Source organism: Bombyx mandarina, chromosome 05 (assembly GCF_030267445.1).
Source record: "Bombyx mandarina strain Sakado chromosome 05, ASM3026744v2".
Lineage (NCBI taxonomy): Eukaryota > Metazoa > Arthropoda > Insecta > Lepidoptera > Bombycidae > Bombyx > Bombyx mandarina.
In genome coordinates this window covers 4509614-4525508 of record NC_143212.1, presented here as the reverse complement: position 1 = coordinate 4525508, position 15895 = coordinate 4509614, and the positions used below count along the sequence as shown (strand labels likewise).

General features: G+C 37.6%; 1 protein-coding gene across 1 annotated transcript; it reads left to right on the top strand.

Annotated features, from left to right (window-relative positions):
* The first annotated feature begins 3745 nt into the window (after positions 1-3745).
* Positions 3746-14244, top strand: LOC114241257 (uncharacterized). The gene is made up of 2 exons (XM_028172059.2): positions 3746-4080; positions 12680-14244. Exons 1-2 carry the CDS (start codon positions 4033-4035, stop codon positions 13133-13135), a joined length of 504 nt encoding a protein of 167 aa, XP_028027860.2. The 5' UTR covers positions 3746-4032; the 3' UTR covers positions 13136-14244.
* The last annotated feature ends 1651 nt before the right edge of the window (positions 14245-15895 follow it).

Sequence of the window (15895 nt, the reverse complement as noted above, 5' to 3'; positions counted from 1 at the left end):
CATTAAGTCGTCCCTGGCACTATTGGGTTAATTGTAAATAGAAATTTAACAAAATAGCGAACTTATACCCGAGTGAGGCTATGTATAATAAGGGAGAGGTTATAATCGATCAGGACATTAGATTTGAACCTCAATTTTGCAAATCAAATTTTGAAAAGTTATGATGAATTATCTTTGAAAGGTAATTAAATTCTGATAATTAAATATAACTGGACGATGACCGATGTTGTGTCTTTAAAGCGGTTAGTTGCCCTCAATTAAGAAAAATAGTATTATTATTCACCAATAGATGTCGGGAAGAGTTGATTATTGAAAACACGAATAAAACAACATTTTCTGAATATAAATCGTAGCTAGATCGATTTATCGCCCCCGAAATCCCGTGTATACTAAATTTATCAAAATCGTTTGAGCCGTTTCCGAGATTCAGATTATATACATGTCGGCACACATCAGGGATGGCTGAGCGGTAGGTTCCGTCATCACTCGCATTTGATTGAACACAGTTTATAAAAAGTCAATAAAACCTTTTGAATAATAATTATTGAAACTCAACACACACAACTTTCACAATGACAGGGTAAACCGACAGTTTCGTTGCACATACCGACAGACCGACTGACTCACTGACAGAATGACTGTCTGACACGGAATGCCACGACTCTGTCCACGTACCGCCATTTTATACTGTGGCGTTACGGAGTCTACCCTTCATTTTGTGATATTTATCAAAACAACATTTCATCATTTAAAATAATAATCAAAACCACCGTCTTAATATTACTAAAAGTCGTTATCCACGACATACATATATATTAATATACAAGAATTGCTCGTTTAAAGGTATAAGATTGTCTCTCAGTGATTTCAAATATAAGTTTCGACGAGCAATTGCCGGCTTACTGTGTAGCCGGGTTCCTCCAGTAGTCTAGCTTAATCTGAGTAATATGTATTACAGCTGAAATCAATCACTCTGTGGGCTCGCACTCGTACTCACACGAATAACGAAATCGTACTTTGCGTCAGGTGAAGGGCCAATACGCATGAGCGATACTTTCGAAGGCCGGTCTACTTTTGAGTTCGTGGACTAATTATTTGATAACGTCCTTATAAGCTGATTGACTCGGTGGTGCAGTGACTAGCGCCCCTGACTGTTGCGCCGAGGGTCGTGGGTTCCATTCCTACATAGGGCAAGCAAACGTGTGATGAACATGTTTGTTTGATCTTTGTCTGGTTGTTTATCTATAAATGTATACATATATTGAATCATCGTATATAAGTGCGTTTGTCAGTCGCCGGTACCCATAAAACAGGGTATCCTAAAGTGGGCCCGGAAGACTGTGTGTGCTTTTTCCCAGTTATTTATTATTTATTATCTTTTTATACTTATGAATTATTTATTATGTATTTTTTACTGATGGTAGGACCTCTTGTGAGTCCGCACGGGTAGGTACCACCACCCCGCCTATTTCTGCCGTGAAGCAGTAATGCGTTTCGGTTTGAAGGGTGGGGCAGCCGTTGTAACTATACTGAGACCTTAGAACTCATATCTCGAGGTGAGTGGCGGCATTTACGTTGTAAATGTCTATGGACTCCAGTAACCACTTAACACCAGGTGGGCTGTGAGCTCGGCCGTGACTCGTGTGTTCCTTTAAGCTGCTCCCATCTTCTCTTGCTGCTATCGCATTATACACAACTAGAACAGGCTTAGATTTCAGTTCATTTTCTTTTCACGCTACCCGGTTTTGGTATAACTTCCCTTCCTCGGTGTTTAGACAGCGCTCATTTATCTTTCGAACGAGTGTAAAAAACTAGACCACTAGCCCCGCGACTTTATCCATTGCAATGCCAATGTCCATAAGCAATATTGGACATAGATGTAGATTAGGTCCACTGCGTCTTTTTTCCTCGACGACAAATATGTGAAAATGTTGAAGCCTTTGCCAGTTTACAAGTGTGCACGTAATACACAATATGTATAGGTATAATAACAGAATTCATATGGTCGATCCTTTAAAGCCTTATAACCACCATGACCTCAAAATCAAAGAATTAATCTCAAACATAAAACGCCGTCTGTTTCAAAATGCGATAATTATCGTACAAATACTTCGCCAAATATGCTAAGTTTATTGCCCTGACATTTGCCGATTTAGTTAATGGTGGAAATTTAATATTTAATGATGTCAAATGTTTGTATTGATACAGTGACCTTTCACAAAAGTCACGAAGGTAAAACGATTGTCAAATTGAGCCATAAAATTTTGCAGAGCTTTCAGGTTATGTTACTGATTTTCTTGGTTGCTTAGATTAGTGGACGATGTCACAGCTTTGGTGCTAATTAGTTACTGGCGCCCATAGACATCAACAATGTAAATGCCGTCACCCACCTAGAGACACGAATTCTGGTTCATACTTTTTACAGTACAACGGTTACCCCACCTGAAGGAACCGGAACGCATTACTGCTTCACAGCAGAAATAGGTAGAGTGGTGGTACCTACCCGTGCGGACTCACAAGACGTCCTATCACCCACAAACTTGCATGGTTGATGCATGAGTTTGCCGAGTTCGACGAGTAGGGTTACTGGGGTCCTTAAGCCTGCTCCTAGCGCTAAGGCTGAAGGCGTCTAATGCAATCTGCTAGATCCGTAAGGACGTGTCTAGGGCGTCGCCGGTGACTGGCTTCTGCGCGATCAGTCGCGATCAATGACATGAAATTTCTTATTGGGGCATGTTGGTAGTTGAATCCGAATTCGATTATAAAACAATAGAAGGATAGATTATGTATTGCATAGAAACACGTCCATAATACACAAAAATAAGTTCCATCGCTAAAGGGTGTGTGACAAAATTAAACTCAAAAAATATCATTTAATTATTTATATGCCGAAGTTAACTGTGTTTGTTTGTTACCCTGGTGTCTTCTTAATTTTCTAAAACTTCTTAATTTAAAAATTGAATGATATTTTTCAGGATGTGGAGCTAAAAAGATTATGAAGAAAACGTTGATTCGTAAGTAACTTTAGCAGAACTTTTTGCACTTTTCTTATCTAAGAAAGCGTAACGTAGCCCTTTCTTGTCTTCAATGACGTAAACGGAGGATTTTTTGTTTTTAAGGGTGTCTATAAAGAGATAAAAATTTAGTATGTATGGGTAATATAAATGGGTAAATATGTAAAAAATTACATACATGGAAGTTTTTCTATTCGAGGTAAATTTTCGGTGATCATGATTACGGATATCCGACTCAGGCGGCGAGACAAAGAAAAACCGCCGTCGTCCAAAACATGTCTTGACGGATCTTCCGGATCCATATTCGGTGCTTTTACGTTCTTCAAGCACCGGCCAGTGTCCACGTTGAACTCTTCGTTGTAAACGACTAGTGAACTAACCCATAGACATAGCCCACTGAGTTTCTCGATCTTCTCAGTTCCAATCCGGTGGTAGATTATGCGAAGCATTGTTGCTCTTGCTAGGGCTAGTGTTAGCACATCCTCTCAGGCTGAGCGCTGAGCCGCCCGAATAGGTAGGGGAAAAAAATAGTAGTAAGAATTTACACGGGGCCACAGCGATTTTAAAAATCATGCAACATCATGGCAACATGCAACATGCAGTCGCGAACTTTGGGAAACATTATAACATAAACAAATTTGAGACAAAATCGCAATAATTTTTTTTAGCATTCTGTGTACAATTTTCAATTCCGTTTTGTTGGATTGCGTTGTACTTTGTGTTTTTATTTTATTGTTAATTGTTCACTGACTGCGAAAGCACATATAAAACCTGCCAAAACCGAATGTTCAATCAGCAGATCTACCATGGGTGTGAACGGTAATGGTTTATCTTAATATATTTTACATATACTTGCCCTTAGTTTCAACCCCTCGCGAGCGGGGGCGGTGTGAGGGGCCCGTAATCAGCAGTACGCAGAGTGTGCACGGGCCCGCCATGCCCGCATTCCCTCCTTCGCAGCCGGATCGAGTGAACGTTATCCCATTAATACAAAACTTTCGAACTTTTCTTGTGCAAAATGGTGCTTGCCGACTTTCTTTCTGAAACGAGAAGACGCTGGTTGAAGGTAAGTTTTTCAACTTTATTAATCGAAGTGTCGGTGTAAAAGTGCATTATAAATCAGGCGGTCTGGCAATTCCGTGATTTTTGCGAAACATCAAAAAGCTCATAACGTATTTGATTTGAATTTGACTAAAATGTCTTTCGTGGCGGCAATGTTATTACGTATCAGAAAAGTTTGAAATGGTACTATAAAAAACGCACGAGAAAAATGATAAAAATGGAAATTCTAAATTGCTATGTATTGTAGAAGATTGCATGTATTTTAGGAAGAGAATTGTGTAAATTTAATTTCTATCTTTTATCTTTATTTAATAAAACACTTGAACCGAACAGTATTAAATATTTCTTCCAATTAGAGTTATGAGATCATTTTTTTAAATTGTAAACAATATTTACGGATCAGTAAGTTGAAGTTTGAAGTAATTATTGCTTGTAGCAAAGTGGGCACCTCCTTTATGCATAATATGCATATATTACATTATAATGCAGAAGAATCATTTGGTTATGAGAATTATGTTTCTTCTAATGTATAAATTATCTTATTGTTTCAATTTACCTGTTTTAATGCTACCACTATGAACAGTTCAGCCGTAAACTCATCATATATTTAAGTCAATGTTATAAATACAATTTATTTTTCATCAAGTCTATTACAAGTATAACATTATAAAATCGTACAGATTTTTAACTCAAGTTAGTCTTTGTCGATTAATTAAAAAGATAAGCTTATTTGGTCCTTCTCTCATTGTCTCTGGCGAAGGCGAAGACAATGTGCTCATGTTCTTTAATTTAATAGTAGATTAAACTTATTTTAACAGGATGTAAATATACCACCTATATACTAAACCGTACGAATCTATTTATATAAAAATGCATTGCTGTTCGTTAGTCTCGCTAAAACTCGAGAACGGCTGGAACGATTTCGCTAATTTTGGTCTTGAATTATTTGTGGAAGTCCAGAGAAGGTTTAAAAGGTGAATAAATATGAAAATGCTCGGAATTATATAAAAACAAACAATGTTGTTTTTCCTTCGATGTGTCCCCCGTCGGACGCAATCCTTTCGTTTGATTTAAGTTTATTTTATACAAAAGTTTAGGTCTTTTGTTTATCGATTGAGGCACTACGAAGTCTGCCGGGTCAGCTAGTAGTTAATAAATTTGCTTTTATGTCGGAAACATTGAGCTGGATTGCTTTAATTTTTGATAATTTTACGACAAGGATATTTCAAGTGATACCACACTTAGAAAAGTACTTTATTCTGGAATACAATATTGATAATTAATTCAAATACATAGATATTAGATACAAGCCGTGTGAAAGACAAATATTTACCAAGTGAATTAAAGTAAATATTTTTTATCGTTTATTTGCATAATAGTACGCATTGCTGATAGCGATTCGTGCTTGTATTAACAAAATATTCTGTATTTTATTGTATTAATGTTGAAGTAGTGACGGCAACGGATAATCTGTTTGATGTTAAGTCAATAAAAATGCCGTCTCCTACTAAAAGTACAATGAGTGAAAATTTATCTATTAATAGTAATAATAATAATATGTAGTTGAGTAATTAACTAAAACGTGCATACATCTATTGTTATCTAATCAATAAGCTAATATATTAAAAGTTTGGTACACAGAGTCTTCCCTAACGAGATTTTGATGTAAAATCTTGGGGCTTGTTGTACTGCGACACTACTGACGTACTTGACTGATAATGTTTTGTTTTTTCGTTAATATGGATGGAAATGGATATTATTCGGTGGTAAGACATTACGTCCATCATTCTGCATATTTCTGCCGTGAAGCAGTAATACGCTTCGGTTTGAAGGGTGAGGTAGCCGTTGTACTGTAAAAACTGAGTAAAAACACCTGAACAAGTTCACTCCAGTGAACACTTGACACCAGGTGGGCTGTGAGCTCGTCCACCAATCTAAATAAATAAAATAAAAAGTTGACTAAGTCCATTGACCTTACAAAGTGAATTTAGCCCTTTGAGAGATTAGAATATATAGAGTCTAAATTACATTAGAATAAAGGATATCTCCCGGCTGAAGGACCTATTCTTAGAATTCAAACAATTCAACATTTAGGCAATAAAATCCATTCACAAAGTCTGAAGACCGGAATTTGTTATTTTTCGCGGTAAAAATAAGTAGAAGCATGCTAATTTACGTTATGTGCTAAGGTGCTACCAGAGCTTCAGAAACAAACCAGGAGAAGATGTTAGGTGCTAAGTGAGTTTGGATACTTGGAACTTCTGATTATTATCCGTATAGATTAATATCACATAAAGTCCACCGACCTTAGTTTATTAGTAAGCTTGTTATTAGCTCACCAGGCAGACCGGGAACATAATTCGTTTTTTATAGTTTTAAAATGGTACAACTATAGATAATGAAATATATAGATTATAAACTCATTTGTTCTATTACTTGACAAGCTATTCCCAGTTCATTCGCATTACAATATCAATATAATTAATGTTTTAGATAAGAAAATTGTTTACTGTTCAGTGTGCTCCACATCATTGGTATTTCGTATTCGGGTCGAATCGAACTAGCGTGAACTGAAATGATTTACAGTTTGATAGCTCCAAGCTGTCTGGGATTTTAATGAGCCGTTTGTTATTTCAACTAATGTTCGGGTAAAACAATGAAAAACTATTTACAGCTCCGATTCGCAGTCGCAGTTTGCACAATGTCGGATTATCGCTTTTATATCATGCTGATGGATATAGATGTATGCTGGAGTTCATCGCTCACCGCACACTGGTCAGCAATTGTTCACCTTTGGATAGAGTATCAATATTACCGTGTAACGGTTATTTTATCATTCAAATCGGAAATCGCGATTAGTTCTTAGCAAAATCGACGTCACCGGTTCTCTGTCCGATTTTTCGGAAATCCGCTACATGATGATGTAAATAAAAAATAAATTAGGGCTTATATATGCGTGAGGATAAGACTTAAAAACAAAATGATGGATGTTTTAAATCGTGAAGTGTGTCTCGCACTGCCCTACTTTTAGCTCTATTATAATTAGTTATCTTAATTAATTAGTTACATATAAATATATAGCATTAAGGAGCTAGTATAGTACGGGGCAAGCCGAAGTGCCTAAAATGATATCGGAATGTTTTGTAACAATGGTCATTTGAATTCACTAGTGGAACACGGTCATTCGCTGCTGTGACGGGCGTTCATTCATGAACTAGATATTCGTTGAGATAATATAACGAGAAAAGCGTTCTAAAAAGCGTCCAGAACAACTATGTAGTTCACTACAAAGTTTCAATTTGACATGCGCGCGAACAAACAAGAACATAAATCTTGATAAATCAGAAGATATATTTAAGAAGATTGTGACGTAAAACTTTTATTCGCTTGTAATTGCTGAAGTTCCATGAATCTCGCAAGAAATACACGTAGCATTAACGCAACAATGAAATATAAAATACTCCCGGGAAATACCGAGAAAATTGATTTAATTTACCATTAATTATTGTCAATGTACTCTTTTGATTTCGTAGTAAGTACAACACAATCATGTTAACGAAGATAATTATTTGTTTTAAAGTCAGCCCGTGGCTTTTCACCTCGTTTGATCGTGCTCGTAAATTCATCGATATCGAAATGGACTGGCTCGATCGTTTCTCGCGCGTGTTTGAATTTTGAATCGACTGTTCTAGTTTATTCAGATTTATTGTATCATCCCGAGTACTGACAACGAGCGTATTGACATATGTTTTTAAATGAAAACGTTTTACGAGATTCTAAATAAAAAGGTAAGAATATCGTTTAAATACAAGCCACGTGATGACCATATTATTATTATAATGGTTCATGACCACAGCGGACGGCTCTTATATATTACTACAGCGCGAGAGAAACCTACTTTTCCTTGTACATACTTTGAAAAGCATAGTTACTACGTGATGTTATAACGACCTCACTCAATCAACATATATTTATAAACAAAATAATTCAGATCAGTGCGTCGTTTGTCCCCTGTTTACTTAACTGTTTTTTTACTTACTAGATTTTGACAAGCTGTATCAATAAGATAAATCTGACGCTGTTTTTTTCCGCTCTACACGACAAAATGTCAGTAGCAGAAGAAAAAAGAAAATGTAATGCATAAATTAAATAAAAATCTTCAGACAGTGGTTGCGGTCGAACCCAAATCATTGGGTAAACATTGATTAATTAAATTACAATGAAACCTGAAATTATGCTATTAATTATTTGACAAGCATTCGAACAATGGAGCATCATGTGGATTTGGAGCTGCCAGTCGTTGAGCTTTTAGGTATCCACGTATTCGCTTAGCTAATCACTGATGATGATGATGATTCTTCCGACCGATTTCGGCCATGGCGACCACTTTGACTCCTATCCGTCGATTTGGCGCTCGTGCGCTCGAAAATGGCTTATATAGCCTATCTTCGCGGCAAAACTCCTTGCGCATTGAGGGCACGTAAGCACGCTGTTCTCATAATTATAGGTTATGGCGGCAGGTGGGCGGGCCTTCAACTGGTCGCCCTTGTAATCAAGGTCAGCTTTACGCTGATCCTCGAACTCGCGTACTTTGCTGTTCACCATCCTGCGCCATTCTGGCCGCTGTGCTGCCAAGCGCTCCCATTGAGAGGGCTCTATATCACATCTCTTCATGTGTCGTTTCACGACATCCTTGTACCGCAGGAGCTGTCCGCCATGCTTTCGCTTGCCATCCGGCAATTCAGAGAGGAAGATGCGCTTCGCCACTCTTTCCTCCGCCATGCGTGATACATGACCGCACCATCGAAGCTGTCGACGCATTAAATAGGTCTCAATGCCACCAACATTGGCACGTCGCATGACTTCGGTATTTCGCACTCTATCAGACCATCTGATTTTCATGATGGCACGAAGGCATTTAAGGTGGAAGCGATCCAGAGTGCGAATGTGGCGGCGGTACACACACCACGACTCGGAGGAGTATAGGAGCTAATCACTAATTAAGTAGCAGCCACGGTAACTACCCCGCAGGGCCGGCCTCGACCCAGTTGAATCCTGCGAGGTAATTTGTGTCATTTATGTAAATGAAGCTCTCTTGGTCCTTTATTACATTTAAATTTCCCCCGCATTAGCTTCGACTATCGTAATAGTATATACGATACGTACTTCATTTGGATAGATTGGTAGATGAGATCACAGCCCACCTGATGCTTAGCTTTTTTCCCCCTACCTAATCGTTGGTAGCCTAAGGGACTATTCCAACTCCACGCGGGCTGGTAAGTGAGCTCACGGGCTCAACTTAGCCTTGAGAGAATTGCTAACACTAGCCCTAGCAAGAGCAGTGCTTCGCTGAATCTACCTCCAAATAGCAACCCACTGAGAAGATCCGGCGAGAAACTCGGTGGGTGATGCTTAGTCTTTACTTATACGGGTATGTCGTCTTCCATCTTAATAAGTGAATCTGAAGTCTCAGTTTCCATTAGGGTAGGGTTTTTTTGGTTAAAAAGTATCATTGCTTGGTGGCAGAAATGATAGGGAAGGTAATAATGAATATTACGCACCAGTTTCGAAGTCGCCGCGGACTAAAGGATAAGACGTCCGGTGCATTCGTATCTCGCGATGCACCGGTGTTCGAATCCCGCAGGCGGGTACCAATTTTTCTGATGAAATACGTAACAGATGTTGACGATCGGCTTCCACGGTGAAGGAATAAAATCGTGTAATAAAGATCAAAGCCACAAAATTATAAATTACTGGTGGTAGGACGTCATGTGAGTCCGCACGAGTGTGTACCCACCCCGCCTATTTCTGCCGTGAAGCAGTAATGCGTTTCGGTTTGAAGGGTAGGGCAGCCGTTGTAACTACATATACTGAGACCTCAGAACTTATATCTCAAGGTAGGTGGCGCATTTACGTTGTAGATGTCTATGGGCTCCAGTAATTACTTAACACCAGGTGGGCTGTGAGCTCGTCCACCTCAACCCATCTAAGCAATAAAAACAAGAAAAAACGAAGTTCATCCATTAATCAATTTAAAACAATAAATTACTTACTTTCCTGGAAACTAAAATTGCGTTAAATGTTGCAAAATGATATTCACCCCGGCGCGGCGGCGGGCTCTCGGGCGTGACGACTATTAATGCGAACCCGGTCCGTGGGAACCCGAGGGCGAGGGGCTACACCTGTGGGCCCTGTGGCAGACGGCCGGCGCATCAGTGTGCTTAATGCGACTTTTTTAACGTTCTCGATACCGGAAAAGTTTTTTTTTTATTGCTTTGATGAGTGGACGAGCTCACAGTCCACCTGGTGTTAAGTGGTTACTGGAGCCCATAGACCCACCCCGAGATACAAGTTCTAAGGTCTCAAGTATAGTTACAACGGCTGCCCCACCCTTCAAACCGAAACGCACCACTGCTTCACGGCGGAAATAGGCAGGGTGGTGGTACCCACCCGTGCGGACTCACAAGAGGTCCTGCCACCAGTAAAAGTGAACTCAAATTTGTATACAGCTGTAACGTTTGCATACGTTTGCCACTAGGGGCGCTGTTACAACTAGGTACATACAAGTTTAAGTTAACTTTTACACTAAAAACTAACTACTAAAAAAACTCGCACTAAGCACTGTATTACGATTATCAACTAAGTTCAAAGGGAAATTCCGAGTTGCATAGTTATTTATGACTGACTCGGCGGTAGTTAGCGCCCCTGACTACTGCGTCGAGGGTCGCGGGTTCGATTTCCGCATCGGGCAAATACTGTGTGATGAACACGTTTGTTTGCTCTTATAATTGAGCGTCTCTTTAATTATTCTCGTATCTAACATAAAGGTACCTATTAATAGGTGGAATAATGAATCCAGTAGACATTGCTCAGCCAACCTTGTAGCGGCTAATGAACCCTTTATAATTAGGTTCACCTAAATTCTTATTAGCAATTAATTTACGCTGATACTTTACGCTGAAAGTACAAAAAAAAAAACGCAAACAAAGGGATTTTCTCTTGGGTCGCGGACGGCGGTAGCATTAAGGAGACAAGAACACTCAGACTATCGATATCCAATTACTTTCACGAAAACACTGGTCCCGACCGTGCTCCGTGACCAACAACCCGATTATATGGATAGATAAGAGTTTTTTCGTAACATTAACTACTGTTATATACGACTGATACTTCATATTTCAAAGTTGGTGACAATATTCTCGTTATATTAAAAAATTATAAAATAATATTTAAAAAAAAAAGACATGTCCGCTGAGTTTCTTGCCAGTTCTTCTCAGGACAGAGGCTAGTTTTTGTGAATTAGCGGTAGTTCTTTTTGACGTTCAACAAGTACGTACTTTCATTTATGTTGAATAATTTTTTTTTAATTTGATTTGATATAGGCTCCGGTAACCACTTAACACCTGGTGGGCCGTAAGATCGTACACTCTTTGTAATAATAAACAAAAAAATTATATTTGTACAAACATTATTATGCATTTATTTCGTTTGTATATTTGTCACCAATTAATTACAATGTTCAATGAAGCATAAAAAAGTCATCGGAGAGCTTAAATTTAAATACAGCTTTGACAAAGTTGCACTTTACGACAACTATTCTAGTGTTCAAGCTGTCATGTCGCCCCTGGCACGCTATGTCGGTTAACATCAAACGTTCACTATATCTGAATATCTTTAGATAGTATATAGTTTAATGTCAAAAATTGGTACAAACATCAAACAAAACAGCTACAGTATTGACGTAGCTCGATGCCTGTCCGTATTTTATATACCAGGCTCTTTTATGTTACCAATACTGATATACATATGTGTATTTATAACGTAATCATGTGCGTATATTTTGTACATGTGTGTGTCAAGCTTCATTCCGAATATATTTAATGTAATTGAACATATTATTAGTAGCTACGATAATAATTGCCGAATAAAATCTCTTCGTATAAGGTTGCCTTGAACGGCATATTGCGGCTGTGATCTTTTTTATTATAATGATGGTTCAATATATCTTTTCATTTTATTTGATTTTCGACGTTTGAGCTTAGAGAATAAAATCTCATGAAATAATGTATGACTTTTGTGAAGTGTGGGAAACGCAAAATATTATGTTACATTGGCCAATATTAATTGTTATTTTTGTAATTTCATACGATTTAAAATGCACTTTAATTAGTTCATCAGAATATACGAAAATTAAGTAAACCATCAGTCGACTCATTATTTTGTTGTTAAAATGAAGTGATTGTATTATTTACTAGCTTTTGCCCGCGATTTTGTCCGCGTGGAATAGTTACTTTGGCCCTACGCAAAATTTTTCATTTACGTAGAAAGTGAAAATAATTTTGAATAATTGAATGTTAAGGAGTTATTTTACCAAAAATCACGCTTTTTAACCGACTTGCATTGGTCTTAGCGTGATGTTATGTAACCTTCCTCGATAAATGGGCTATCTAACACTGAAAGAATTTTTCAAATCGGACAAGTAGTTCCTGAGATTAGCGCGTTTAAACAAACAGGCTCTTCAGCTTTATAATATTAAGTATAGATTGATTACCAACGATGTTTTGTATTTTTTTGATTTTAATATTACGATTATTTCCTCACAGGCCTTCAAGCTATTCAAAGGCAACAAGCACCGCAAGAGCTCCCGCAACCGCGTGTCTCCCTCTCTGGTTCGCTCACCCTCGTATAACGGCACGGTCGACGCGCGCTCAGAAATAGACGTGCACAAATTCTGTGGCTGCCGAACTTCTTTACCGCCACTGACCAACGAGACTTCACACTACAACAGCTACAACAGCTCCAATAGCTCGCGGGTCGACAGCCTGGATAGCTACCGGACAAACGAATCGCGAACGGATTCAGCTTATGACTCGGCCAGGAGTAGTCCGGCGCGCGTCTGTCACGCCACCGTCACGTACTTCAACGTGAACGATAGCGAGGACAGCAGCAGCGTCCGCACGGAGTACACCCTGCTCGACGACGCGGACCGCGACCTGGAACAGGACGAGAGTACGCAGAATATCATCAACGAAAGCCTGGAGCTAGTTAGTACATTATGAAAAACGTGCGGACGGATATCTTTAGAAACTTTATGTGGTGTAGCATCTACTTCGGTTATCGCTAATCATTGGAATAATTAAACTAATTTTACGGTTTAATCTTGGGCCATTATTCTATTATATTATTTTCAACGTTTGGATAATTTCATAGTTTTTGTGGTTACGGACGGTCTAAAAATAAAATAGGTTTAGTTTAGTTTAAAATAGGTTAGGTTTAGTAAAATTTCTGTAGCGTTTTTTAATAAATTTTTTACTAATTGATACGGTAGATATTTTGTTTTTATTTGTATTTAATATTTACGATAAAACAATTCAATTATATGTCTATTTAGATTAATTTAGATTGACCGTATAAATAACTAACTTGCACTAAAAAAAAGTTTTGGAATATTCTTTGATATACTTTTTCGCCTTTTAAGAAAACTACACCCCGGATACAAATAGTTTTAAACGTACATAAATGACATAAAATTGTTGAAACATATTTATAGTCTTCTCATAGCTAAAATTCTTATGTGATTACAAAGTCATCAGTTTTCAATAATTCCAGAATAACTCTATAAGTAAATCTCTTTATATGTAGTTTATTAATCCCTATTGTAGCTGACTTAAGAAATTAGGAAAGTTTATGCTCGAGAGTATGTTTTTATGTACCAATTTCTGGACGTCATTTTCTTCGTCATTTGATACATTTATGATTGACGAATATGATAATGTATTTTTATTTGAAAGATTAATCGAGCTATTTCACTATTGACAATGGTTTTATTTTAAATTATATTTTATAAGGAAGCAAACATCTTTATAAAGTTTTCTAAAATATACAAATTAACTGTAAATTGAACCTGTGTGATGCAATTAGATGCGTATTTAGCGTCTAAATTTCGTGTTAACTTTAAAATCAATATAAAACAAAATTAAATTTAAGTTATGATTTAGATTTCCTAGAATTAAGTTTTTTTAAATTATATCGGATATACATGTTTAGTTTCGTAATAAGAAAACAAAAATACAGCACAAAGAGAATGCCAAATATATTTTTAACACTCAAAAGCTAAGTTTGTAAATATTTTTCTATTAAATAAATCTTTAAATATATCGATGTTAAACATGTTTTTTATTCATTTCCTGCTGGCCCCAGACTGCCTGGGTGCTATATTTCTGTCTGAAAAGTTTCTCTACCTACACGAGCTTTAGAATAGGATAATCAAACTAGTTTTTGGGAGTGCCTGTTTGTCTTCCTACACTAAAAACTGTCCTATCGCTTAGGGTAGTTGAAGACAGGGGGTAGGAAGAATTTGCTAATAGTATATGCGCATCGCTAGATAAAGGTAGCATTATAAAACATTACACTATTCAATTCAATGTTACTCAAAGGTCATTGATTCGCTAATTAATCAATGGGAATAATAGTATTTATTGTAGACTTTACCCTGAGCCACAAAAACCCTTATCGCTCCATAAATAAAACAGATTATTCAACCCTTTGTGATAATAAACAGTGCCGACCGGTTGTTTGACAAAGGGGAAATTTATTTCGCATTTCAGAAGTGTGAAGGATCAATATTGACAAACAGGTTCGTCTAAGCACGTGTGGCTCAGGGTTATTGTTAGTTTCCAGGTATTGTACGTCAAGCAAGAACATTTATCGAATTCGTAATGTCCTCGACGTATCGAGGACATTACGAAAACGGATCATCTATATATTAATATGTGAAGCAAAAACTTTGTTACCCTTTTTACGAAAATTGCGCGCATGGAGGAGTATGCCCATACTTATAGCGAATATAGAAAAAGAGTGCAGAATTATAATATTTTAATAAATTAGGCATAAAAAATACCATGTATTTGACACAAACACGCATGCATACTATTTGTTTATTTTCAAACTTTTCTTATTGCTATGACTATATTTGTGGTCAAATTGAGAATAGATTAAATATTGTTTGTCTTTATTAATATTTGTCTAAACGGTAGTCTTGGCGAAATCCGTGACTAAAAAGTATAATAAATAGTCTTTGACAGTAGAATCATAATAGTGTACAAACTTATAATTTCAATCAATTATAGTCGAATTTCGACTACCTACGAGGGGACCACTAGTTAGATGATTAGATGATAGTACTCGAGGCGTAATACGTTGCCGTTTTTGTGCTTTATGAGTATAAGTTTCGAGTTTCGAGAACGTGACTATTCGATTGCGAAACGAAAGTAAGTAAATTCATTCGTGCGGTTGAAATTAATTCTTTTTACGGCCGGTAGGGGCGCTGTTTAAATCCTATAATTTTTTTCTCGATAGCGATACGAATACTTTTTCGATAGTCATTCGTGCTCACCGCGCTGATACCAAACTACATACCCGATCCTGTAGACCGAATGGTAAACAGTCGACGTCGCCCAAAACACGTCATTACGTCCTCGTCGAATCCGTCGCTTGCGACGAAGGGCTCGACGAGCGAATTAACTTATAGACACAGCCCACTGAGTTTCTCTCCGGATATTCTCAGTGGGTCGCGTTTCCGATCCGGTGGTAGATTCTGCGAAGCACGGCTCTTGCTAGGGTCAGTGTTAGCATCACCCCGGTTTAAGCCCCGTGAGTTCACCTTCTAGTTAAGGTTACACTGAAATAGCCTCTCAAGGCTATCAGCTTAGGTAGGAAAAAAAAAGCTCTGATATGTTTCGTTTCATTACGTTTTTAGTCTACTTAAAAGTAATTTTTGATAAGGTAGTCTTGTTTTTCTAAAAGTGTTCACGTTCACG

Excerpts from the sequence above, each read along its gene's own strand:
- LOC114241257 (XM_028172059.2), top strand. The coding sequence starts at position 4,033 with ATGGTGCTTGCCGACTTTCTTTCTGAAACGAGAAGACGCTGGTTGAAG. Across the intron at positions 4,081-12,679 it reads CGAGAAGACGCTGGTTGAAG|GCCTTCAAGCTATTCAAAGG; the intron begins GTAAGTTTTTCA and ends ATTTCCTCACAG.